The sequence below is a fragment of the Xiphophorus hellerii genome, chromosome 23, assembly GCF_003331165.1.
Source record: "Xiphophorus hellerii strain 12219 chromosome 23, Xiphophorus_hellerii-4.1, whole genome shotgun sequence".
Lineage (NCBI taxonomy): Eukaryota > Metazoa > Chordata > Actinopteri > Cyprinodontiformes > Poeciliidae > Xiphophorus > Xiphophorus hellerii.
Genome location: NC_045694.1, coordinates 6,752,060 through 6,779,306, shown reverse-complemented (window position 1 = coordinate 6,779,306; position 27,247 = coordinate 6,752,060). Strand labels below are relative to the sequence as shown.

Here is a 27,247-nt window from a genome sequence, read left to right as displayed (position 1 = left end):
TATCTACAAGAGCCCTGATACAGTGTTGTAGATTTTGGACGGCATTCAGTTGATTTTTTTATTTTATGTTTTTTACTTTAAAGTCGGAATTTCCCAGCTTTGAGTACAACTTGAACACAGCATCAGACATGAGGCTTTTTTCAATTAGCTGCGCTGGATCTGCTACAAACTCCCACAGTTTTCCATTACTTTATGTTTGCCTGTTCAAGAAATCTAAATAAAATACTAAAAATGTTTGTTGGGGAGAGACTGTTATTGATTAAATGATCATATAACCGAAATATATTTAGTTCCACCAATAAATAACAGAAGTGTTTTAATGAAAGCATTCTCATTAAGACACACAGATATAAGGAGTATTGTTTTATTTGAGTTCAAATCTTTAAAAATATAAAGTACAACATGACAAACCCCGAAACAACAGAGAAGTAGCACAAACAGATAATGAACAGCGGAGGAGGTGTGGTGCTGAGGTCTGGTGTGGGCAGTTACTGAAAACATTAACATGTTGATAAGCATGAAAACTGATGAGAAATCCAGTCATTTGGACCCGGTCAGATGGTTTACTGGACAGAATAGAAGGTAAAATCAGTAAAACGGTGTGTTTGCTGCATTATGACAGGAAAGTGGCGTTTTTCTGTGGACCACTGAGTACAAGAAGGCAGATAAGGTGAACATCACAGTGACTGGCTGAACTGCATCGACCACTTCTGTTCTGCAGCTCCGTTTGGGTCTGCGCCCGTCTGCCCGGCTCCGGCTTCAGAAGGTGTACGGCCCAACAAAGACGGAAAGTCTGAGGACGGACCTGCTGCGATGGCTGAGCACAGGGTGAATCGACAGCATCTCCAGGTCCAACGTGTACTCCCTGGGGCCCGACACGGCCCGGGCCAGAACCAGCATGGCGCTGTAGTTATTGGTTTGCTGAGGCAACACAAAAACAAACCAAAAGAGTTTTACAGTCACTGGAAGCTTCTATGAAACAACCTGCAAACATATTCAGCATCAAATCTAAGTAATCTTTAAGAAAAACCTTTAATCTGTGAACATTTATTACACAGAGACAAAATGTTAAAAATAATTACATTTAAACTAACATTTAATAGCTCTTTAAAAAACATCTTTATTAGTTTGTACTATGCATTAAAATAACTTTAATTTGTGATAATAGTGATATAATTCATTACTGCTATGTGTTAATTTAGTTTTAAGTGTCTTTGAGCTCAAGATTACACAAACATGGCTTCACTTTCTTTAGAGTAAAAAGAAAAGTGAAGCCACTTTTCTTTATACCACCAAACATGCTAATATCTGGTGGTTAAATTGTACCACAACGTTTTAGTCATTGCAGGTAGTAAAAAGAGGAGTAAATTTATGCCAAAAAACTAAAATCTTTAGATTAATCTCACAAATTTTCTAGAAAAAATGTGGAACTGCCTGGGCTCTAAAAGATTTACAAAAGAAACAACATTTTGAGATTAAATTTTCTTGGGGAAAAAAAGTTAATTTCTGAGTTCCAAATGTCAAAAGTTTGTTAAAGGGCGTAGCGGTGGCGTAGCGGTTAGCGCGACCCACGTTTGGAGGCCTTGAGTCCTCGACATGGCCGTCGCGGGTTCGACTCCCGGACCCGGTGATATTTGCCACATGTCTTTCCCCCTTTCCTGTCAGCCTACTGTCATATAAGGGACACCAGAGCCCACAAAAAAAGACCCGCTGGAGGGGTAAAAAAAAATTGTTAAAAAAATAGGAGTAAATTTCTGTCAAGAAGCTCAGAAATTTTGAGATTAATTTCTGGAAAAACTCGCTAATTTCCAAGATTAAAAAGCTGAAAATTTTTCTACTTTTGAAACTAAGAAATTTCCAGTTTTTATTAAAAAAAATAGAATAATTTATTGCTTTCTTTATTTTTCCTTTAGGTAAAGAATAATGTGTAAAGTAAGACACAAAAGAAAGTTGGCAGAGTCTGCCTACCTCCTTTACAAATAGCTAAATAAATATATAACATGTTTGAATTGTGAACATGTCTGAAATAAATAATCTAAGATAAGCTAATTAGATATTAAAAAATTAACTTTCTTTTCTTTATTTCCCATTTTACAACCTGACCCAGATTTTAAATGTTACTTTTGGAATCTGATGTTCATTTTTAAGCAGCTTGGTGCAGATTTCACTCCGTGTTTACTGATGTTTAGGTTCTGCGGCCTAACAGAGCTGGTTCTTCTCACAGAGTCCTCACCCTGATGTAAAAGTCCCTGTTGTCGTCTCCGGACCGGATGCGGAAGGTGTTGAAGGATCCGGTCAGGAAGCTGGTGGTCTGGATCAGGAATATGTCTGAGGGGGCGGAGCGCTCCGAGGTGATGGTCATGTACCGGTGGACCACGCTGTAAGGCAAGTCTTTGCAGGCAGGCTTGTTGTTCGGGCACACGCAGACGCTGGAGAAAAACACCATTTATTATTGTCACTGCAGTTCATCCGTCAGCCAGCAGAGGGAGTAAAGTTCTCCCAAAAGATGAAGAAACTGTTTTTTAGCTGCTTTAAAATCACCAGTGCCAACATTTTTAAAACTGTCATTATTGAGCAGTTTTTTTTATTTTAACTGCTCAATAATAAACTAAAAAATTACAATTTTATTGAAATCAACAAAATAGTCAGATTTGTATAAAAACTTAATCAGTAAATTGTTGTAGATAAAAAAACGTAAAGGTCCTGAAAGATTACATTTGTGTGATGGAATATTAGGGCGATATTTATATTTGCATATTTAGGCAACTTTTTATTCTCACACTATTTTGGCTTTATTTTAGAAATAAGACTACTCTCATATTATTGTTACTACCTTATTCTCATAATATTATGACTTTATTTTCAGAATTTTATTCATGTATTTATTTTTCTTGGCATGGCCCTAATACTCTGTTGTACATTAGAATAAAACAGGGCCACAGTTTCGAATTTTTTAGGATCGATTGTTTTCTTATTTGGGCTTTTGAGTAAAAACAGCTCAATAATTAAATTAAGAATGTAAAAACTTTGTTAATAATTGGGAATCTAACTATTTTTCTATTAGGGCCTTTATTCTCATATTACTTCTTTTATTATCATAATTACAATTTTTTTATTCTCACATTATTCTGACTTTACTCTCATAATACCATGACTTTATTGTCTTAATATTACTTTACCAGTAATATTAAGACTTTTTATTCTCTCATTATTTAGACTTACTTTCAGTAATATTAAGAAGATTTTACTCTTGTATTATTACAATCTTACTCTTGTAATGTTACGTCTTCTTTCTATATTTGGGCTTAATACGGTAGTATGAAACAGGGCCACAGTTTCTAATTTATTAGGGTTGATTTTTTTTATTGAGGCTGAGTAAAAGCTGGTCAATAATTGTAGTTCTAGTTACTTGAAAATTAAGGTGATGCAAAAAGATATAAATAATAACATTTTGAGCGTAAAGTCATAATATGGCGACTTTATTGTCATAATTTTACTTTACCCAATTTTTTTTTAATAGTTATCTGCTAAACAAAAGTTGCACCTAAGATAAAAAGTGTTACATCTACATCAACAAATTATGATTTGCTCAATTTTAGAACTGAGATTGTTGGGGGCTGCCAGAAATTCTGCAAAGTGCCACACATGGCCCCCAAGCCGCCCTTTGGGCAGCCCTGTTTTACACCCTCCTGTGTGGCATGTTGACAGGAGGTGATTTCCACCAGCTTGTTCTCAGCTGTAAAAGTCCTCTTATTGCTTTGGAGAACGTTCAAAAGAAAAGCTCGTAAAGCTGGACTCAAACGTGGAAAAAGTAATTGGTGTAATTTAGCAGTCTGCGCCGCGCTCGGCACAGGCGCTGATTATGTTCAGAGCCGATGGCCAGCGCATACTTCTCTAATTAGGACAAGGTGTGTGAGTGTGTGTGTCTGCCGTCACTCACTTGTCCGAGTTGTGGACATACGGCTCTTGGCAGCGGTTGGCGTCCACACACTGGTAGCGGCCGTGGATGTTGACGCACGTCTGCGTGTCGCTGCACTGATGCTCGCCTGTTTCGCATTCGTTTATATCTGCAGCATAAAAAGCAGCTTGTGAGGTTTGGCTGTGCAGAGAGGGGTGTTTTTCACTTATATTTTTTTTAGTTTCAGAAACTCACCTTGGCACATCCTGGTGCCCACCAGCTGGTATCCCTCAGGGCACACACACGAGAACTTCCCGGGTTCGTTGACGCAGCGGAACTGGCAGTGGTAGCTGGAGGACCTGCACTCATCGATGTCTGACAAGGCGGATCGGGGGATTAATGCCGCAGTACGCAACTTATAAAACATATTATTTTACATATTTGTTTAAATTATCACTACATACTCAGAGTAGAATATAACCAGACGTGGGTAGAGTTCACTAAATTAGTACTCAAGTGAGAGTAACACTACTTCAACATATTTTTACTTAAGTAAAACTTAAAAGTAGCCGTCCAAGAAAATACTCAAGTAAGAGTAAAAAAGTATTTGGTAAAAAGTGCTGAGTAACTGATCAAATTATCAATCATTTAATATTTAAAAATTACATCATCAGACCAAATTGTAAAGTTCAGTGGAAAGTTTGGTATTTTATGGGTCAAAATTAAAATAATTCATATTAGTAACAAAAATTAACTAAATTGGGCAAAAGAAAATTGCCTTTCAATAAAAAAAACTTATGAAACTTTAACAAAAACTGCAGGTGTGTGTCTGTGTCTGGTGAATGTTTGGTTTAAACATGTTTTTTTTCATTCAGTGAGTAGAAAATCCAGAATTTTTACTCAAGTAAGAGTAACAATAAAATGACTCAAGTAAAAGTAAAAAGTACAGTGTAGTAAAAATACTCCTAAAAGTACATTTTTGCAAAAAATTTACTTTTACTCATGTAAATGTAACTGAGTAAATGCTACTAGCTATTACCCAACTCTGGCCATGAGACCTGTGAAAAAACTGAGCTCCTCTGCCTTCTTCTAGTGCTGACTAGAAACAACCAATCAGTGCCGGGAGGCGGGTCTTAGTGCTGTCAATCACAATCTAACCCTCCCTCCTCTTTGCTCTTTGCTATGCTGCAGGAGCGGTTCATTTCTTCATAGTAGCTCATGTAGAATTCAGAGGAGTTTGAATTTTTTTTCACATATTATCCGTCTCTTAGTCAGAGTTAAGTAGTAACTAGTTGTATTTACTTAAGTAACATTTTGAGAAAAAAATACTTTTCAAGTATTTTTACTGCGCTGTACTTTTGACTTTTACTTGTGTAACTTTATTAAGTAAAATGTTTGGATTCTCTACCCACTGAATAATAAACAAACCAAAAATTCACCAGACACAGACACACACCTGAGGTTTTATGTTAAAGTTTTGTAAAATTTATATTCTTTTGCCTGCTTTTGTTATTTGTTAATTATGTTATTCATATGAGTTATTTCCATTTTGGTCCATAAAATACCCACAATTTCCACATAACTTTATATTTTGGTCCATCTTGGTATGTCATTATTAAGTGATACTTCAGTAGACTTTTTACCAAATACTTTTTTACTTGTGCTTGAGTAATTTCTTGAAGGCTACTTTTTACTTTTACTTGAGTAAAAATATATTGAAATAGTGCTACTGAGTGCAGTTTTTGGGTACTCTACACTCTTAAAAGAAATGTGTTATTTTTAACACATTTTTGGTATTACTACCAATTCAACGCATCTTGTGTCGTTTTCTGCTCTACTTAAACAGCTGGACACACAGAACACGTGTTAAACCATCGGCCAATCATGTTGCTTCGTGGACTTCCGGAATTCTGGAACTTTCCACAGGAAAAAAAGTCAACTGAAGCAACCGCTGTTAGAGGACGTCCGTGCAGCGGGAAGTAAGACAGTAAACTAATGGTTTATTCGGTAAACTGTAAATAAAGTACAAGCAGAACTTCTTAATGAGGATATTTATTTGTTCCTTTTAGTACCAAAGTCAGTCTGTCATGATTCGTACTGCTTTGACATCGGTCAGTGACTGTTAGCTTAGCACAGAACGGTAGTTTTTAGCTATTGTATTAAAAGACTTGTGTAAACTCCTAATGTAATCGTGATTTTCGTCCACTGCAGTGGGAGCTAATACACCTTGCTGCTCCTTTAGACCCGCGATTGTTAAAGAGGCTTTAGACTGAGTTACAGCTATAATGCCTTTCCACAGATAAATCCGGGATAATGGAGGGTAATTCTTACCGTTGCAGGTAAACCCGTCAGGCCCGAGTTCGTATCCCTGATCGCAGCGACACATGAAGGTGCCGTAGGTGTTGAAACACCGCTGAGAGCAGGGGGCGCCCATCTCACACTCATTTACATCTGAAAACACAAAACGAGCAGCACATTTTACTGCACTGAAGCGTCCAAAACCCAGGATTTCTAACTGAGCCGCTGCCTGGGAAAATACACTTCGCTGCCAAAGAAGCAAAACTCAAGAGAGCAGGTTTTTAAAGTAAGACTGATTGCTGAAATAGAGAGGATTTGCAACACGCAGAGTCATATTTTATCAATTATTCTTCAACGGTCCAGTTAAAATCTAGTGATCTCAGTGGCTTTTAGTTTTTCTTATTATAGACTTTTTCATCTGTCAGCAGTTACTATGAGAGTGGTAATACAGTTTTTATGTTTGTTTTGTTTTTTTTGAAACATTTTACAAAAGAGATGTTTAATGGAGATTGTTTATTGAAGGAATACAATGGGGTTCTGTTTATAAAGTTTCACAGTAAAAAATTAACAGCAACAATTTGGATTATTAGCCTGTTATTAGTGAGAAAAGTCACATTTGTTATTTATTCACCTTGTTATTCATTCTTTTATATATGTCACCATTTCAAATCAGCAAGATGAACATTTAACAATGAAACTATACTTTTTAATCAATATTAAGGAATTATTGACTAAAACTCCTGTCTTGTTGAAAAGACAGCAAGACAGGAGTTGAACGTGTACTAAGATATTTGCACTAGAAACTAGACAAAAATACTTTTTTCTTTTCTGTTTTGCAAAGTAGAAAAAGCAACAAAAAAATCAGCATAGATGAAACAAACCTCATGTCTTCCATTTTCCCTCCACTTCACATTTATGTTTCCGTAAATCACAAACATTTCTGGCTTTGATGTAACATTTAATGCTTTAATGTTACTGTAAAACAGACGAAACACTGAGTTCCTTTAAATCAAAACCAAAAACTATCTATTTAGAGTTGCTTTTGAAAGATTATAATTGAAACATTAATTAACATTTTGATGTACTTGACAAAACGTAATTCTTCAATTGTTTTCTATGAGTTTTTATTTTTGTGTTTTTATGATGTAAAGCACTTTGAACTGCCTTGTTGCTAAAATGTGCTTTACAAATAAACTTGATAGATTGGTTAATGTGAAGGACTGTGGCGTTTGAAAGGCATTGCATATGCTAAGACCCAATGATTTACTTTTATTCTTTTGCCTTTTGTTAGAAGAACATTTTTAATTGGATTTTTACTTAGGTTGCGTTCACACTGCAGCCCTGATTTTTTTTTTTTGCTTTAATGCAACTTGTATCTAATCTTTTCATGACAGTCTGAACAACACAGGTCAGATTTGTTTTTTAACTCAACTCAGGCCACTTGGATATCCGTTACATATCCTACTTTTTTTTTTTTTTTTTAAATCTGACCTGAATCTGAATGGCCAGGTTGCATTCAACCGACCTGAAAGTATTTTTTTTTAATCTTTGCAAGGACTGCTCTAAGTTGCTTTTTATATTAACAGCATTTTATATTTTTACTATTCATAGCATTTTATTTTTTATTTTATCTACAACTACTACTCAGTGGTAGTTGTTAGTGTGTCTTGTCTCTATGCTGTAACTGCGAAGTAATTTCCCTGCTGGGATGAATAAAGTACTTCTATTCTATTCTATTCTATTCTATAAATGATACTCGTCAAACATCACTATTCTACGTGCTGATACGGAAAGAAAAACAACCATGGCGGATGATCAAGTTGTTAAAGTGCTGGTTCCGGTCGGATAACAACTTGAAAATAGTAAGATAAGATAAGTAAAGATAACGTTTACTTCCACAAACACTGGGCTCTTCTTGTTGTTCTTATGGCGATCACGATCTCTATGCGTGTCGTTATTGCGCCTCCTACTGCTCATGCGTGACACTTTCAGGTCGTTCACACTGGAGATCATATACAAGTTGCGTATATTTGGAAGTGTGAACAACCATGCTGAATATATCCGATTTGATTTTTTTTTTTAAAAACAAAAAAAATAAGAATTAAGTCCCTTCAGGCTGCACTGTGAATGTGGCCTTAGAGGTGATTTAATAGGAATTAATAACATTAACTCTCACCCACGCAGGATCGGTTGTTCCCTCCCACCTGGAAGCCCGGCTCGCACTGACAGGAGAAGGATCCGGGGACGTTGACGCAACGATGCTGGCAGTACCTGAACCTGCACTCGTCTATGTCTGGAGGTGAGAAACACGGGTCAGAGGGTTAACGGGTTTACTCAGCGCAGCAGGAAGTGATGTGGAGATGGACTCACCGATGCACTCCGTGCCGACCTTGCTGTAGCCACGGGGGCACTGGCAGTTGAAGGCGCCCAGCGTGTTGGTACACTGCTGGCTGGGCTGGCAGTCGTGCTCGTCTCGCTCACACTCATCGATATCTGTGTGGGAGAAGCAGAACGGAGACGGACTTTAAAGGCAGAGTTAGGCAGCAACTAGTTACATTTACTCAAGTAACTTCATTGAAAAAAAATACTTTTAGGGGTATTTTTATTAACCTGTATGTTTTACTTTTACTTTAGTAATTTTATTATGACGTATTTCTACTCTTACTTGAGTAAAATTTCCGGATTCTCTACCACTGAATGAAAAGCAAACATGTTTTAACCAAAAATCCACCACACAGACACACACCTGAGGTTTTTGTTAAAGTTTTAGAAGTTTTAGTTTGAAAGAAACTGACTTTTTATTTTTCTTTTGCCTTAAAATTCCTCAAAAAGTAAAAAATTATACTCAGCTTTATTTTGGTCCATCTGATTATGTAATTCTTAAATATTAAGTGGTTCATGATTTCATTGCTTACTCTACTTGAGCAGACTTTTTACCAAATATTTTTTTACTCTTGTGTAATTTCTTGGACAGCTACTTTTACTTTTACTTGAGTAAACCTAAGTTGAAGTACTCTTAAGTACAATCTTTGAATACCCTCCCTACCTTTTTATCAGTGTGTAGTCCAAATGTTTTACCAGTTGTGGCTAAAATACCCAAAAATTGTACTCCAGTAAAAATGATACTACTTCAAGTAAAAGTAAAAAGTAGTCATTCAAGAAATTATTCAAGAGTAAACACGTATTATTAGTATTGGTACTAATAAAAATTACTAGGTTTACATTTTTTTTCAGGAAATAATTGCACACACCTACAGTATTTTAACTGATTCAGTATTTGAATGATTCAGAAGTATTTCTTTTTGGGCATGTGTGAATGATCAAACGGTATGGATTGTGCAGTGACAAGGGGCTAGGCTCTGCTTCGGTTGCTAGGTAACAGTGCAGTTGAAATTTTAACAAATGGGAGGTTTTTGAAACTGCACATTTTCTAGACACCAAAAAGCATTAAAGAGGCAGTATTACATATTTTCCAGCCACACCGTACCATTTATAGCACAATAAAGTAACTATTACCTTCAGGTGACTTAAATGAAATTTGACTTTGTATTTTAATGCCTCAAAATTGGGCTCTTTAAAAGCTCCTGTTCTTTCTGAAATTCTGGCTTCATGAAGTCGTCACAATATGGCTCCTATAATGAGCCCAGTAGATGCTCATTTTCTACAGGTTTTTCTAATTGCTGCAGGCTAGTGTGAAGGAGCTGAGTGGGGGAGACTTGAGAAGCTCACAAGCTGGGAAACTTCATCTCTGTGAAGGCGGGGATTGGTCCGCTCAGGTGTTTTGCACAGCCAGTTGGTTGCCATGGAGATTAAAGGATTTCTCAAACATGCACGAAAGAATCAAAGCAGCACTTCAGGAAATAGCGTTATAACGTGATGTGAAACCCCAAAAAGTCAACTTTACACTTTAACTTAATGCCAAAAACGTCTGGATAGCTTTCTTTAGGCGTCTGAGCTTTTTAGAAGCAGATGACAAACAAATGGAAGCACAAAAATGTGCAAAATGTGATTTTTTTAAATATATTTTTTTATTGTATTTTTTGCAGAATATTTTCCACTTTAAAACTCATTGTGAGCGAACGCGGCAGCTACGCTCCGCCGGCCGAAGCCGAGGCTGCGGTGTTTGGCCTCGCTTGCTCCCAGCAGCTGAGAATACCACGTTGAGTCATGCTTGCTGTCTCATGCAAGTCATGTCAAACACCTCCGGCACTAGCAGGTTTCTAGCTGCAAGTCAGTTTCTAAAAAACCCAGCAGCTGTCCTTGTGTGAAATCTCCCAAATTCCTGTCCTGCGGGCTCCCACTCACTCACACCCACAGAGATCGCACCAGCTTGCTGCCTCCAGTCCTCACGCCTGCCGCTGCCACCTGTCCCTCAGCAATCTGCGGACACCAACACACACTCGCTTAGCGATCGTTCATCCTGCGGCCGCCACCCACCCACGCAGCTGTCTCCATGCGGCTCATAGCCCGGAGGGCAAGGGTTAAAGGCCGGGGTGGGGGTGATGGAGGGCTCCGGAGCGGGGATGACCGACGCAGAGCGGGGGAGGCACAGGTAGCCGCCATAGTGGTTGAAGCACTTCATCTCTCCTTTGCAGGCATCTGGAATGGTCTCGCACTCGTTTATGTCTGCCAGGAAGACAATCAGTCAGAAATCTGACTAAAAATGGATGCAGAGAGCTCTGGGAGGTGCAGAGTTTCACCTTTGCAATGCTCAGTCAGGGGGTCCCAGTGATACCCATCTGTGCATTCCTACAAAGAGCAGCAGAGAGAGAAGACTCTGTGAGAAAAAAAGTGGAAAAAATACGTGAGCAGACTCCCTGAGCCAAGGAGTTGCATAATATATTCATTAAACACAATAAATCTCCAGTAGTGGAACAAGAGAAACGAAGCAGGGGGTATTCATGTTAAAGCTCTGAGCCGAGGAGACGTAAATCCATTTTAGCGTTTTTAAAATCCCTCCCAAAGCCAAACTGTGCTTCAGAAACAAAGTGTTTAAAGGCTCAGTTTGGAAAAACGGTCATTATCACTGAGAGGGAAAAGCACACCACTGTGACCTGCAGTGGAAAGAAAAGCGGAGGAGTGAGGAGACATGGTATTAAAATGAAATTTATTCCCAGCAATGACCGCTTTAAGGTCCCGAGAAGAGACGTTTCCGTGGAACATTACACACAGAGCAGGAGAGGTGACTTAAGGCTAACATTTCAACCCAAAACCCAGAGGATCACCTGACAGGTGTTCTGCTGCGGCATGCTGTTTTTTTTTTTAGGCCCTTCAGGGGAAAATCGTTCTGTCTCGACAGGCAGCTAAACCAGAAAAACGTCACAGATTTCCAGAAGGCATGAATGTAAAACTAAAACTGTTCCTACTTATTTTAGGCACTCTGAAGTTGGAGAGAGAGTCGCAGGTGAAAAACTAGGAAGGTTAAGGCAAGTTAACATTTATACCTGCCATTTTGTCTTATTCAGATTTTTTGGTAGAGTTCAGTTGCGAATCTAAATTTGTATATTAAACCCGCTAGTGAGATTCCCCCATATCCTTAAGAGGTGAAACTGTTTCAATTACAGTTTACATAAATCCCTTCTGTGAAGGTGGTGGCAGCATCATGTGAAGAAAACCTGGATTGAAATTTGTTAGAGCGGGATGTCCAAACTATTTGTCACCTGGGCCAAAACTGTCAAGTCAAACGGACTTGCAAAATAAAAAACACTTTCATTTATTTAGCTAATCAATGATAAAATCAGCTTCAATCCTTTAATTAAACAAAGTGTCATTTTTTTGTTGAAAATGGATGTAAATTATTGTAGATCCATTGACTAGTCAATAGAACATTGTTTTGTCAATTCTGAGCAATAAAAACAAGAGTTAAGTCACTTTTATTGAAAGGTACATAACCAAGTTTAATTTATTTTCTAAATTTGCTAATATTGAACTGAATTCAGTCGTCTCTGTTTTAGTAGAGCTCACAGTTTGCCACATTACAACCAAGCTTCAGGTTTCATAGTATGAAAGTAGTATACAAATTCAAAGAGGAAGTAAATTATTTCAAAATTTAACAGGAAAATCTAAAAAGTGTGGCACGTGTTTTTATATTCTTACTCCATTTACTCTGACACTCTTAAAGCTATAATGTTTCCTTGAACATTTTAGGATATGTGTGATGCAAAACATGTTCATTACTTTTTTCTGCACAAAATCATTCTAGAATAATGTGATTTTTGCCTGGTCAATTCAGCCTATTTTAATCTCCATTCAGAATGAACTGTTTTAGGCCTCTTGTCACTTTAAATCCAGTTAAGCTGATGCTGGCCTCGCCCCACAACTTATCGTTTACACTTGCAGGTGAAAATGGCTGCCAACAGATGCGCAATTATACAACTGCTTTTCCAGCAGCCATTGTACAGCACATACAGTGGTAAAAACAGTTGACCAAACCTGCTGGAGCTCTGCTTGGGTTGCTAGGTGATGGGTGGAATGCCGCTAATGTTGCAAGGTAACCATCTGGGCAGTTCCTACTGATTTGTGTTGGTCTTTAAAACAAGTTATATTAAAGGCACCATAAAACATAAACTTATAGCCAAAAACCGTTTTTTAGAAGCAATTGAGACGCAAATGGAAGCACAAAAAATATGCAAAATATGAGTTTTGCATGATTGATCCCCTTTAAGTAAAATCTAACGCAACCAATTACACTGGCTGTGTGTTTTAATATCAGCTATTCTGTGAAGGCCTCAGAGGTTTGTTTGATAACAAACATCACCATGAAGACCAAGAAATACACCAAACAGGTCTGAGATAAAGCTCTGGGGAAGTTTGGTGGTTCATAAAACTGACAAGACAGGAAAGGAGCGCATTAGTCATTAAGACAGCTGAGAGGCCCACGGCGACTCTAAACGAGCTGCAGACATCCAGAGCTGAGGTCAGGTTGACAGGACAAATATTAGTCATCAAATTTGGCTAATATGGAGGATTGGCAGGAAGAAAGTACAGTAAGGTTTTCCACAAGTCATGTAGAGGATGCAGAAAACATATGGAGGAACGCGCTCTGATCAAACACTGAACAAAACGCCATGTGTGAAGCAAAACTAAGACTAAAGGTCCTCCTGAATATACACTTCCTGCAGTGAAACATGGTGGTGGCAGTATTATGTATGGGGCTATAGTCTGCAACCTGCAGCTCTTTGGATAAATATCTAATAACTGGATAAAAATGATAAAGAACGACATTCTGATGTTTTAAATATATAATAAAAAGGTTTTTCATGGAATAAATGAATTAAGAGTTCCACAACAGAATGACGCTAAAAGCACCTGCAACGTTTTTAGAATAATTTTTTCTAGTCATTAGGTTAGAACCTATACATCTTTCTCCTTAATTTTCAACAACAATTAAAGTACCATAAAGGAAATGAATCCATCTTCTTTTTGCAAAAGATTTTTATTATTATTTTATAGGATAAAAATCATGGAGAGTATCCAAAACTTCTTTTGGATACTCTGAGAAGAGATACTTCAATATATTTTTGCTCAAGTAAAAGTAAAAAGCAACCATCCAAGAAATTACTCGACTGAAGTGCTGAGTAACTAATCAAAACATCAATCATTTAATATTTTAAAATTATGCAATAAGATGGATTAAAACAGAAATTCATGTGGAAATTTTGGTATAAATTACAAAATAACAGAATCAGGGAAAAAATATTTTTTCAGATGAATTTCAATATAAAACTTATGAAACTTTAACAAAAGCTGCAGGCGTGTGTCTGGTGTTTTGGTTAAAACATGTTTGTTTTTCAATTCTTCAAGTTACTCAGGATCGGTAAAGTATCCAGAAATTTTACTCAAGTAACAGTAGCGATGCTTCATAATAAAGTTACTAAAGTAAAAGTGCAAAATAGTAAAAATACTCTGAAGCGTAATTTTTTTTTCCCTATTTTTTCTTTTACTCAAGTAAATGTAACTAGTTACTACCCAATTTTGCTAACAATACAAAACAAAATGGCGGTTCTTTAAAAACGACAACAAATTCCCCGTTGCTGATTTTAAATCGTGTTTTTTTCAAATCGTCACGTAACTTTTGTGGCTGTAATGAAGCTTTATTCTGCTTGAACCAGGTCAAAAATGGCTGTTTGGATTTTAATAATTGCAGACCTCTGGCCTAGCCAAAGTCCAGTCATTAACCTAACTGGGAATCAGTGGAAAAATTCCATAAAAACTGCTGGAGCCATTTTGCAATGAAGAATGAAGAAAAATGTCAATTCACTGACACAACAATGCATGCCACACTTCTCAGATTTTTTGCAAGGCACTAGAGAAAGCGTTAAAACTAATTCTTCTAATGGTGACTAAAAAATGTATTTTACAATCTTATAAGAGCATTTTGATTCTCAATTCTGCCTTATGTATTTTTTAAATTGTTTGTCAAAAATGTAAACAACACAACATTTTATTTTCTTGTTGCTATAAACAAATTAAAAGAAAAGAGACGATAGAGATTCATCCATTCTTACCGTGTTGGTGTAAGTTTTTATATGCGACTGTGAAATCGCACTGCGGAGGAGCGCAGACACACATATGCACACACACAAGACTGACGCACAAATACCCTGCATACTAATACACTAACTGATGGGCAATCTAACAGAAAACATGCACACTCACACACACACACACACACACACACACGATGACAACGACTGCGAGGCAGCTGGACTCTGAAGTTCAGACTCGGTGGATGAGATCTGCAATACACGGAGACAGAGAGGACATAAAAGACATTTAAAACTTTGGACATCACAGAATCAGAGTTTATTCATATCCCACATTTCAGCAGCCAAGCACTTCAAAATGCTTTACGTCAAAAACACAAAAATAAAAATATTTTACAGGAACAAACATTAAATTTTGTCAAGAGCCATCGTCAAAATCATCAATAAACATCCAATAAGTTGGTCAATTTTTCATTTATTACGGTTCAAAAGAAAATATAAACAGGTGGATTTAGACTAGAAGTAAAAGAAAATTTCTTCTAGATTTGAGGTGTGTAGAAGCTGAATGTTGCTTCTCCATGTTTGGGTCTGGTTCTGGGAATGCAGACCAGAACCAGGAGACCTGAGAGTTCTGGAAGGTTGCTATGACAACAGCAGATCTTTAAGATATTTTGGTGCTAAGCCATTCAGTGACTTATGAACCAATACAAGTATTTTAAAGTCTAACCTCTGATTGATTGATTGAAACCTGGATGAGTCAGAAAATCAGAAAAAAGTCAACATTTTGTAAAAAGTGAGAAAAAAAACTAAATACTGACAAAAATGTCAGAATTTTGACCTTAGTTCCAGAAAAGGTCAGAATAAGTGAGAAAAACCAAAATTCCGAGGAAGAAAAGTCAAAGTTTTGCAAAAATCTAAATGACTTTATTGTCAAGAAAATGTCTTCATTCTGAGAAAAATAGTCAATATTTTTACTTGAATCATAAAGAAAGAATTCTGACATTAATCTCATGAAAAGTCAAAATTCAGAGAAAAAAAAAAATTTTTTACTTTAATCTCAGATTAAGTCAAAGTCAAAATTCTGACTTTTTTGTCCTGAATTTGACATAAACAAATTTGAAAAAGTTGTTAAGTGATTTATAAACAGAATATTTTAAAGTCTAATCTCAGATTGATATTTTTAGACAGACCTGTGAAGATAAAAACATGGATGATTTTCTCTTGGTCTGGCTGAGACATTAGTGCTTTAATCCTGGAAATGTTCTTCAGGTGATAGAAGACTGACTTTGTAACTGTCTTTATGTGGCTCTGAAGAGTCCATCACTACGCCCAGACCAGATCTCGGGCCTGTTTTGTTATTTCTAGAAGTACTAAGTGAAGCTGTGTGCTGACTCTGGATTGTTCCAAAGAGAATTACTTCAGAATGGTTCTGTTCAGTCCGTAAGAGCAAAACACGATGGAGCCGATTCATAATTAGCTTCTCAGAAGCCAGTTCTCCTTTAATTATTGCAAAAATAAATGGAAATACTCACACTGCCAGGTCAAAACATAAACACCGTGACGTACTCCGAAGCTTCGGCTAAAAATAACCAAGTCAATACTTTCGCTTACAGAAAGCTCTCTGTGTCTGCAAGCTGGCAAAGACCGGACTGACTCTTAAAACCTGACCCCCCCCTCACATGTTTCTGCAGTAACGTTTTGTGTCCGCCTTCTGCTGAAACTGAAAATGAGCTGCTGCATAATAACTCACAGAGACATTTATCAGACAACCTAACTTGCTGACCCTGCATACCCCCACAGGTTTGCTAAGAGTTCAGAAATGTAGATGATTAGACTGGAAAAAACGATAAAAGCACTTGAAGCAGATGTAACTTGTTCGAAAACAAAGAACTGAGTCACTTTCATTCTATTTGAGGCTTTTAAAACCACATCTAGAAAAGTGCTGCAAAACCTTGGATTCTGTCACATTAACGCCATAAATGTCTCAGAATTTTCATTTTTCCTTGAGATTACAGTAAAGTCTAAATTTTGATCTTTTTCTCAGAATTCAGATTTTTTTCCTCACTTATTATGATTTTTATTCTCAGAATTCTGATTTTTTTCCTTTATAATAAAGTCATAATTTAGGATTTTTCTAAATTTACATATATTTTTTACAGATATGTAAAAAACCTGAAAAGTGTATTGCATTTGTTTTCAATCCTCTTTATTCAGAAACCCTAAAATAAAATCCAGTCCAGCCAGTTGCTTTCAGAAGTAATTAGTAAACTGAAATTTTATCTCAGTATAAAAACAGATGTTCTGTAAAGGAAGTGGCATCATCATGCAAGTTATACTTGATGGGAAGATGGCTGAAGCTAAACAGATAGAGGCAGAATGAAACTAAAACATAGAGCTAGAGCTACAAGGTAATGTTTGAATTAAAGCATATTGAAATCTTTACTCATAACATGGCTTAGTCCAAACCCAGACCTAAATCCAACTGAGAAAACTCAGTTGCTGATGACTGGACAATTTCCATATAGTTTGAATGAATCTCAAGATTAAGTTCGAATTCAGAGAAATAGTCAAAATATGTTAAAAGTAAAAATTCTGAGGAAAAAAAAGTCGACCTTAAGCTGCGCAAAAAAATCTAAATAATTTTATTATAAAGAAAATTGCCGTATTCTGAGGGAAAAAAAAAGTCAAAATAATGGAGGAAAAAGTTAGTAGAAGCCAGATTTCTCAGAAAAAGTTTATATTTTTACTTTAACCTTAGGAAAAACTCAGAATTGAAAGTAAGAAAAAAAGTATGAAAAGTGAAAAAAACTGTGGAAAAAAGTCAAACTTTTGACTTTAATCAGAAAAAAATAAAGAATTCAGATTCTAATCTCAAGAAAGTCAAAAATCTGGCCTGTTTTTTGGCAGTACTGAATTTGAAATGAGAAAAAAATTTAAATCTGATATTAAACTCAGACTATTTTTGTTTTCCAGTCGTTCTAATCCTCTTCTATAGATGATAAATAAAATGCTCACCATATTTTCCCTTCCACTTCATAATAATGCATCAGTTTGTTTTGGTCTATTGCATATTGCACCATGTAGTTTGTGGTTGTACCTCAACAAAATGGAAGAACATCTGAGTGCTGTGAATACTTTTCTGAAAATAACTGCTCAGAGAACCATAAATGTTACTTAAACTTAAATGTAAGACTCATCTGTAAAAGATTATTCTGTTTCTTCCATTGCTACCCTGCTGGGTCCAGTGTCTTGTAAATTGCAGGTGAGTTTGTATTGTATCATGTTAGTTTAATATCCTGATGGCCCGAGTTTCACAACCATCCCTCAGTTAAATGTTCCTGAACAGAAGCTTTGAGTTTAAGCAGAATCTAAAAATAAACAAATCAACCCTTCCAACCTTGGCAGACGAAGGAGGTATATATAAAAACCCTCTAGTGCTGTTTACAAAGAGAGCGAGCTCCAACTAAAGTACATGACAGGAAAGTTATAATCAGTGCCTTTCTCCGTGCGTGGAGTCACGCTCGGGATGTGGATTCCAGTGGCCACGTTAGCAAGAAGCAGCTTATTGTTGGATTGAAGGTTCAGAAAACAGTGACGCCAACCGCCTTAAATACTCTCCTGATGACGCCAGAGGCCATTCCAAAGCAGAATCACGATAACACCATTAGAGAGCAGACGGTAAATCAGCGCACAAACCGCACAATAAGACCTTTTTATTTTTCGTTTCTATGACATAGAACCACCAAGAATGTAAAAGCCAAACCAGCTGAAAACAAACTGACCACCATGGGGTCCACTCATTCCGGGCACCGGTTCTGAGCTGGGATGCCCCACAGCCTCTGCTGCAGGTTCCCAGAGTATCAGGTTCCGGGAAACCCCCCATGGTCCAAAAACACAAGAGGACAGCTGGAGCCAAAACCTCCAGCCGCCAACCCGCTAACGTGTCGCCTCCCGGCAGCATGTGGAGGAGGTTAGAGGATGTGGTTGTGACCCAGGAGTTCATCGGCTGGCGGTGAGAAACGGGGGTTTACGAGCTGAAACAATCACCCGATTATTGATTAGTCACGCTGCAGATCATTTAAAGTACCTGATCAGAACACTGGCTCAAAGGCTACGTTCACTTTAGCCTGAAGTGACTCTTATCAGATTTATTTTTGACAGTCTGAACAACACAGATCTGATGGTTTTCTTCCGAATGCGACGCAGGCCACTTGGATATCCGACAGGTACCCGATCTTTTCAGGCCGCGTTCATCTGACCTGAACGTCATCGATACTCAACAAACGTCACTATTTTGCATTCTGATACGCTCAAGTGGGAAGAAAAACAACAACCATAGCGGACGATAATGAGGATTAAGTTGTTAAAGTGCTGGCCTTTAAAATCGTAAGATATGTTCCACCATTAGCATCCGCCTTTACTTCCGCAAACACTGGGCACTTCTTCTTTTTAATGGCGGTTTGCAAACGCACTAAGCACGCTCATTATGTGTGATGTTACTGCGCCCTCTGCTGCGCATGCGGGACACTTTCAGGTCGTTTTCAGTTCATACTGGAGATCAAGTCTATATATTTTAAGTGTGAACGACCACGCCGAAACAATCAGATTTCACAAAAACAAATTGGAATTGAGCATTTAGGCCGGCAGTGTGAACATAGCCAAAATGTGTGAAAGTTAGGCGGCTGCTTAGGGACCCCACACCACCAGGGGGCCCTCAAGAGCACTAAAATAGCAAGATACAGTATATATATGAATATTAGCAGTGAGAATATTTCAATGTCTGTTGATTCAATACAGATTTTTAGGGCTATGATTCAATTCAGAAACGAGTTTTAATTCATGGATATTTTTTTCTATTCAAACGGTCGAACATATATCATTTAAATTATGTGACAACAGTTGAAAATTTGCTACAAAAAGTTGAGATTTAGCTCAGAAATATTCTCAAAAAAATGTTGGAAATTTCTGAGTTTCAAAAGTCCAAAACATTTAAATTTGGTTCAAAAGGAAATGTTTTTTTTAAGAACATTATTTGTGTTTATGCCATGAATGCTGTCACACAGTCGCATGTAAAAAAGAAGTAATTTTTTTAATCATTTTTATTGTTGACATGTTCATATTGCTCATTTTTATAAAATCAAAACTGAAAAGATTTATTAAGACATTTGTTGTTTTATCTCCTCAGTAATATATTAAATAGACAATATATTACTTAAGCCACGTATTCTAATTTTGTTAGAAAAGGAACAATGATTTTGGATCAATCATTGTTGATCCAAAATAAAAACAGGATTTTTCTCAGTATTAAATAACGGGTAAATATTTTCCAAAGCTTTTTCTGGGTTTATTCTCCTAGTTTTTACAACAAAAGCTGGGAAGGCTTGCTATTTTTTAGCAAAGTGTAAACACAATCATTGTTAATGAAAGAAAAATACTTTGTCTTGTACCTAAATAAATAAATGATTAAGATTTTATTTGTCTATAAAATATTGAATTAATCACAAATTCATTAACTTTTTAATTGTTAACCAAGGGGGCGATCCTAACAGGGAAAAAACATCCACCCTCATGCATTTTGACTAAAAATGTCCACATTGTCAGCCCTGGTTTAAGTATTTGAAGATTTTATTACTGAAGCAATTTTTAAAAATATTTCAACAATTATGAAATCATCAGATAATAAACATCCTATGCAGCTTTTTTATAAACTTCTATAGAACTGAACTGTTTAGAAATTCATTATCTCAAACTGTGAAAACAATACTTGAACACCATGTTCAGCATGGAAGGGTGTTCCACAAGGATGTTGTTTAAGCCCTTTTTCCTTTTTTTTGTTTGCTTTAATAAATCAGTTTTGATAGAAACTACTGCAGCCAAATACATCCACCTGCTGATATTCCAGTTGTTTGTACTGCAGCTCCCTCCTTACAGTGAACTGATGAAAAACGTTGAGCTTTTACAGGAAGCGTTTCAATCACAACTGAAATTGGTTTTCAACTCAAAGAAGACTGTAATTTGTTCTTTTGCAAATACATGAGATTTTTCCATTGTCAGAAGGAATTTGCCTCTTTTGCCATTACTCCTCTAAATATTATTTATCAAGAGTAACAAAACATTAAAAAAGGACTCAAAAAGATGAGTCTTACATGTGCAAACAGAAAAATTGGCAAAAATGCTATTGTTAAAATTAAAAATGACCTTTTCTTTAATTGGCCTTATGTTGAATAATGCTAATTCTAGTGGCTAATTTCCATACAGTTTTACTAAAAAAAACTATTGCTTCACATAAATGGTTGGGAATCTGGTAAAAGGAAAAAATATCCTTTGATGTGCATTGATCTTTTTTAAAATAATCTTAAACCTAATTACATTTCAGAAAGCTTTTTTTTTTAGCAGCCAGAAAAAAGCTTATTTTCCCTTTGTGTTGTGATTTACAGAATATGCATGCTTCAATGTTTTTGTTGAAAAGACTTGATGCATTTCTCCTTGTTGAGTGAATCTCCAAATAAAACAGAGGAAAGACATTTTACTATTTATTACAAGCTTTCTTAGATAATTTATCTATTTATTATTTAAAGCTTTGGGCATTTTATACTGCTATTTATGAAACCATAAGTAGAGTGAAAACAGAATAATCTTAATGTGCAGCATGTATTCCATTTATTTTTTATTTTATATAAACATCTAACATTTAACTTTTCTGACTTTTTAGTTAAGGCTGTTTTAATTTGTGTGTATGCCGCCATCTTTACACAACATTTTCAGCTAAATAAAGATTTTATTTCAGGTCAGCAAAACTACAAAGTAATTGTAGTCATACAAAAAAAAATCTGTAATCTGTTATTTCTAGATGATAAAACCAGTCAGGCCACTTTTACAACCAAAGACTTCATGGCGGCTTTAAGAGTAACCAATTAGGAAAACAAAACGGATCCAGACCACACGCATACACCAACGGATGGCGGGGAGAGTAAACTGAAAGCTGGGCATTTGTTACAGCTGAACCTGGATCAGCCCGAGATCGAATGCAGTTCTGCAAACTCTACCATGCAAAAGTCTTAAACCACTCCATCTTGCTTCACAGTTTGCACCCAGACTTCATCAGTATTTCTTAAACCTTTCTAAAGACCCTTTAACTGTTGTCTTTGTTTTTTTTTTATTTGGAGGCTTTTTCCGTCCATTTTTTGTAACTAAGCAATCAAATATATAGCAGAAGTTGTCTATACAGAGGATAAAAGAAGAGTCAGCCACAAAAAACTATCCAGAAGATAAATAGTATGTCTTTTCAAAAAGGGTGAAATGATTCACCAAAGGACAAGTTTCAGCTGATTGGTCTGATCTTATTTTTAATCAATTGAATTAATCTCTTCATACCTGATTTTTATCTACAGAACATTTCTTTTATTTTTACTCCACTTCAGCATTAAAATATAGGGGGAATTTTTTTTTACGATCATTTCAAGAAAGTCTGAGAGTTACACATAGAAAAGAATAATAATTATAAAACCACAAAAAATCTATAAAAACTTAAATATACTATTTAATTTGCATGGTAACATTAATTAATTCAGCATTGGCTAATATTTCCCAACTCCTCAAGTCTATTGGGATGGACATTCAACTTTGAAAAAATCCCACAATTTAATGATGAAAATAGTTTTCAAAACAACTTCAACATATTTAGAATTATAAGAGTAATTTTACTAGGTTACCATGAATTGAAATTTATATTTTTGATGGAAAATAGACACTTACTCCTCTTCTTCTCTAGTTTCAGAGCAATGTTCTTGTCTGATACCTGAAGCTCAGCCATATATCAGCTCAAGATTTATAACTTCAATGTCATCATTGGTCAAAAAGAAACTATTCAGTAACAAGAATCATTGAAATGACAAAATCAATATTTTTTATTGGTTTAAACCCAGAAATGTATCATGTCCATTCCAGTGGATATGGGTATTTTGAGATAATTCAAACTGGTTCTTTGCTGTTTGCTATGCTTTTATCTTGAGTTTGGGAGATTATTACGTAAACAAAATAAATTATCCATCACCTGCAGCTGCTCACCGCCTGTCAGACAAATTTGTGTTTTTTTTATATACAACAACTAAACATTTTACCCGTGATAAAATGTCAGATTTTGGCAATGTAAAAAACTTTTCCCACCTTCAATGTAACCTAAAATATGCACAAAGTTGAAAAACAATCTGAAATATTTTAAAATAGAAAAAAGATCTAGATCTGGGGATGTTATTCTGAATGAACCGCCACACTCAAACCTGTGTTAAATAAGAGACAGAAAACACCTGCCATCATTTAAAGTCCCCAAAAATAACGCTCAGTGGGTCAAGTTGCATTTCCTAGTAAAAGTTAAGAGCTACTGAGAGCTTCCAAAGCATTAGAGGGATCAGGCATTTCATAACTCATGAGACACAGTTGTGATGAAGAAAATATGGCGCAATTTCCAAGACCTGAACATGATTTCAAAAGGCCAAAGCCTGGATAAAGTTTCCCAAAAAACATCTGGAGATTCCTGAAAACATGTGGGAAATAAAATTAAAGTGCACCATGCACACAATGAAGCATGGTGATGGCAGCATCATGCCTGAGAGTTGTTTTTCATCTGTAACTGAGGCTCCAGTTAAGCTAGAAGGAATAATAAACACAAAACTGCTGAAGATGGAGATTTCATTTTTAAGCAGGAAACAAAAACTCAAAGCATCCAAATCAAGAAAATAATGGCTTCTCATAAAGAAGATTATGGTGCCCAGACTGGACTCAGATTTCAGTATAGTCAGATTTGCTATGCTGAAAAAAGCTGTTAGAAAAATAAAAGATACTTCTGCAAACACCTAGATTTCATTTTGTTTTCATTAATGGTGAGCAAGATAAAAGTCACATTTAAGTTGAAAATATCAACCTCTGAATGAACACAAAATCTTACCAAGTATCTTTTAGATTATATTCAACTGGCACTGTGTTGTTGCCTAGTAACCCCACCCAAGCCCAGCCCTGTTGCCTAGCAACCCAAGCAGAACTCCAGCACTTTGCTTAAGCAAACCAAAAGCACAAAATCTTAGTACTTTTGGTCCAGTTTTTAATGCAAGTATCTTGGGACACTTGAAATAAGACAAAGCTAACTAACAAGTAAAGTTTTAGCAAGACATAGGAGCTTCGTTTTAGAGTCATTAATGTCTATATGTTGACAAAAAAAGCAATACTTTCACTGGCAGATTAATTTATTTACCAAACATTATGTCCTATTAGTAAAATAATCTGCCAGTGAAAATAGTACTTTTTAAATTAAATCTTAAAGAATTATTTACATAAAACAAGCTCCTATATCTTGCTGAAAAGTTACTTGTCATATTTCAAATGTAGTAAGATATATGCTCTAGAAACTAGACAAAAGATACTTGGTAAGATTTTATATTTTTGCAGTCCAAACATGTCTTTGAAAGTGTCTGGTCTCTCAGCATGTAAATAAGGATAAAAGCAGCCAAGGTACAGAAAAACCTTCAGAAGACCTAAAGAAATATTGACCAGGACAACCTGGTCAGGAACCTGCCTTGAAGGAAAACAGCCAAGTTTACTTTTAAATAACTGAGTACATAGAAGCAAAAATCCAATCCAATCGTCTGTGCTAACAAGATGCTGGTCACTGCTGATATTTGAAGTTTGCAGGAATAATCTGCCTCTATAATGCCACCTAATTCATAGAAACAGGCTTCGTAGTTTAGAGCTGTGTTGGCACCTGTTTTTCTCCCAGAAGTTCATTTTCTCCTCAAACATCTCCAGTGTTCATGGTGCGATTATGGCAGACTAGGAGGATTTTGCAATAAACAGCAGTGTAAAACATGCCCCATGATGTGACTCACTGCCTGTCTTCCTGTCTAACCCACTTGCTAGGATCTGAGCCAAGAAGTAAACTACACAGCCACGTTATCTTGGCTCCAGCGAGAAGCCAAGTGCAGCAGGGGGAGCGGAGCAGACAGCAGGCCAGTCGGGAAGCTGTGACGTTTTATGGCCTGTACCAGACAGCTGGGATAGAGGTACATCTCACCTCTGTTGTTTCTTCCTGAAAAGCATTCAGACTTCATAAGTCCTGAAATATTTTTGATATACTTAGTAACAGCATAGTGACTTATACTTAAAGAGAAGTCTAAGACTAAGTACATAATACTTAAACTTCAGCCTATTATACCTCAGTGAACAGGTTGGGATTGGTCTATGGGTGATACAAAACATGTTCCTTACATCTTTTTCACAAAATCATTCTAAGACGACGAGATTTTAGTAACTATTAGCACCCTAACTGGACCCTAAAAATGGCTGCAAACAGATGCGCAATTATACAACCTTACATCTTTGAAAAGCAGAAGTAGAGTCTCCAGCACAACCAACAAGACTGCAGCAATTGGTTTCTGGATAGTAAGTCAACAACAAAACACTTGCCTTTTTCAGCAGCCATTGTACAGCGAATACAGAGGTAAAACCAGCTGACCAAACGTGCTGGAGCTCCGTTTGGGTTGATAAGTTATTTTTCAGACACCATTAACTAATTGCCATAAAACAGCTTGGTGGGGCTTTTAAGCACTTGTGCTGTTTTTTAAGGAGTTGAGAGCCAAATGAAAGTATAAATATGGACAATATGTGAATTTTCCTATTAGGGCCCCTTTAATGCCAATGCTTATGCCTGTATTTTGAAGTAGGCTACTTATTTCTTAGGCTAACACTCTTTCTGCCACAAAGTACTTAAGGTGCCCTTATATGAAAGTACTCTGCACATTGATTTGTGAACTAATACACAAAATGGTTTAAATGTACTTAAACTATAATAAAATATGAACTATAAGTATATGGCTCTATATTACAATGGGCGTAAAGAGAAGAGTATACTTCATTAAACTGAAACAGAGGCCAGAGCTTTAAAATCTGGCCTCATCAGTATCATGAGTGAACTAAAAGAGCCAGTAGTGGCAAAATATACTCATATTAAACTGATAAAATATGAATAAATTGCTGTTTCTGCATTCAGTTAGAACTTCTTAAAGTTAAATAACATTGAACTTTTTTCACATTAATGTAATTTGACAGAATACAGATGAAAACGTTTTTTTATTTGACTGATAAAATAATATTTTGGCACACAACTATTATCTTACTGGCTCTATTTATGCGTCTCTTTAGAGTAGAGGGCCACATTAAACATTTTGGCGTGCCAAATTTGGCCCCCAGACCTTGAGTTTTATACATGTTAACTAAAATGTATATAGTTCAGTGTACTTCCTGTACACTTCAATGTATATTTTAGTAAAGTCTACTTGAAGTATACATGTAAACCAACACAAGTACATTGGTTCAGCTTGAAATGAACTTCAAGTGTGCTATGTTTTGCTAAAGGATGACCACCATCAACCTTTTCAGTGACGAAGGAATCGGTGAAATGGAGGAAAACTCACGGGTGAATCTTCCCCAGTGGGTCTCGTTTCGCCTCCCGCTGACCGGTGTGTCTGTCCGCTGGCTGCGATCGTCCTGGATGAGCTGGCATTCACTGGTGATTCCTTCCACCGCTGCCTGTGTGACCCTGAGCGAGTGAGCGGGGAGCCCGACAGCTGAAGCAGATGAACACATGCCGAGGGAGGGAGAGAGGGAGGGAGAGACGGGGTAGGACGGCCCATTCTTACCCCCCCGCTGGCCCCCTGCGCTGCCACCCTCCACCGCTCCCTGACCCCCCCAGGCGAGGTTGCCAGATCTGACTGACAGTTTCCAACCCAAACACAACGTGAAACCCTCCCAGCTCCAAAAAAAGAAAGAAATCCCTCCCAAATCTCAACGTGACAAGTTGGGGAGTTACTTTTACTTTAGTAACTTTTTGAAAAGAATATACCTTTAGGAGTATTTTTACTGCTCTGTACTTTTTACTTTGACTTGAGTAATTTCTGCTCTGACTCAGAGGTGAGCAGTGAGCCCAAAACTTTACTCGAGTAAGAGCAGCACAACCTCTGGGCGCATATTAATTAACGTACAATATTGTGCATTATTAAAGATGTAAAGTTGGTCAAAATTGGTTTATAATTAATTAATATTGATTATATTAATATAAATTAATTTTATATTCTTCAAATTAATTTTATTTAGCCAAAAAGTTATTTCTCCTGACATTGATGTACAAGTTAAGCTGTGCTGCTCTTGACGGTTGGTGGTTACCATAGCAACCAGTAACTGACAGCACGTCCATCTTTCGTTTTCGGTTGCCATTAGGGCAGAAGCTTTATTTTCTCTTGTTCGAATAAATACAGAGAACCTGAGTGTGTTGTGAAATCAACCCACTGGAAAGAACGGTTACAAATATATATCGGATTTAGCTAAGTGCTAATTTCCATCTGTAGTCTCATGAAATTTTAACAACAGCAGAGCTATTTTTATTCATTTTTTCCAGCTCAACGTGTTAAAAAGAAGCCCAATTGGGCGGAAACCAGCCCCAATCTGGCAACACTGCCCCCAGGGTGAAATTCCTGGTCTGCGGCCCAAATACCGAAATTCCAAATCTGTCCAAATCACA

General features: G+C 36.6%; 1 protein-coding gene across 2 annotated transcripts; it reads right to left on the bottom strand.

Moving 5' to 3' along the window:
- Window positions 1–348: 348 nt before the first annotated feature.
- Window positions 349–26,378, bottom strand: efemp2a (EGF containing fibulin extracellular matrix protein 2a). Of its 2 annotated transcripts, XM_032555045.1 has the most exons (11): window positions 26,145–26,261; window positions 14,704–14,934; window positions 10,897–10,945; window positions 10,634–10,822; window positions 8,567–8,689; window positions 8,373–8,489; window positions 6,230–6,349; window positions 4,154–4,273; window positions 3,941–4,067; window positions 2,234–2,429; window positions 349–921 (listed from the first exon to the last, which is right to left on the bottom strand). In XM_032555045.1, the coding sequence occupies exons 2-11, from the start codon at window positions 14,803–14,805 to the stop codon at window positions 760–762; spliced, it is 1,305 nt and encodes a 434-aa protein (XP_032410936.1). In that variant the 5' UTR covers window positions 14,806–14,934; window positions 26,145–26,261; the 3' UTR covers window positions 349–759. The 2 variants fall into 2 exon arrangements, with proteins under 2 accessions (XP_032410936.1, XP_032410935.1); XM_032555044.1 differs by lacking the exon at window positions 14,704–14,934 and having other exon boundaries at window positions 26,145–26,378.
- Window positions 26,379–27,247: the final 869 nt, after the last annotated feature.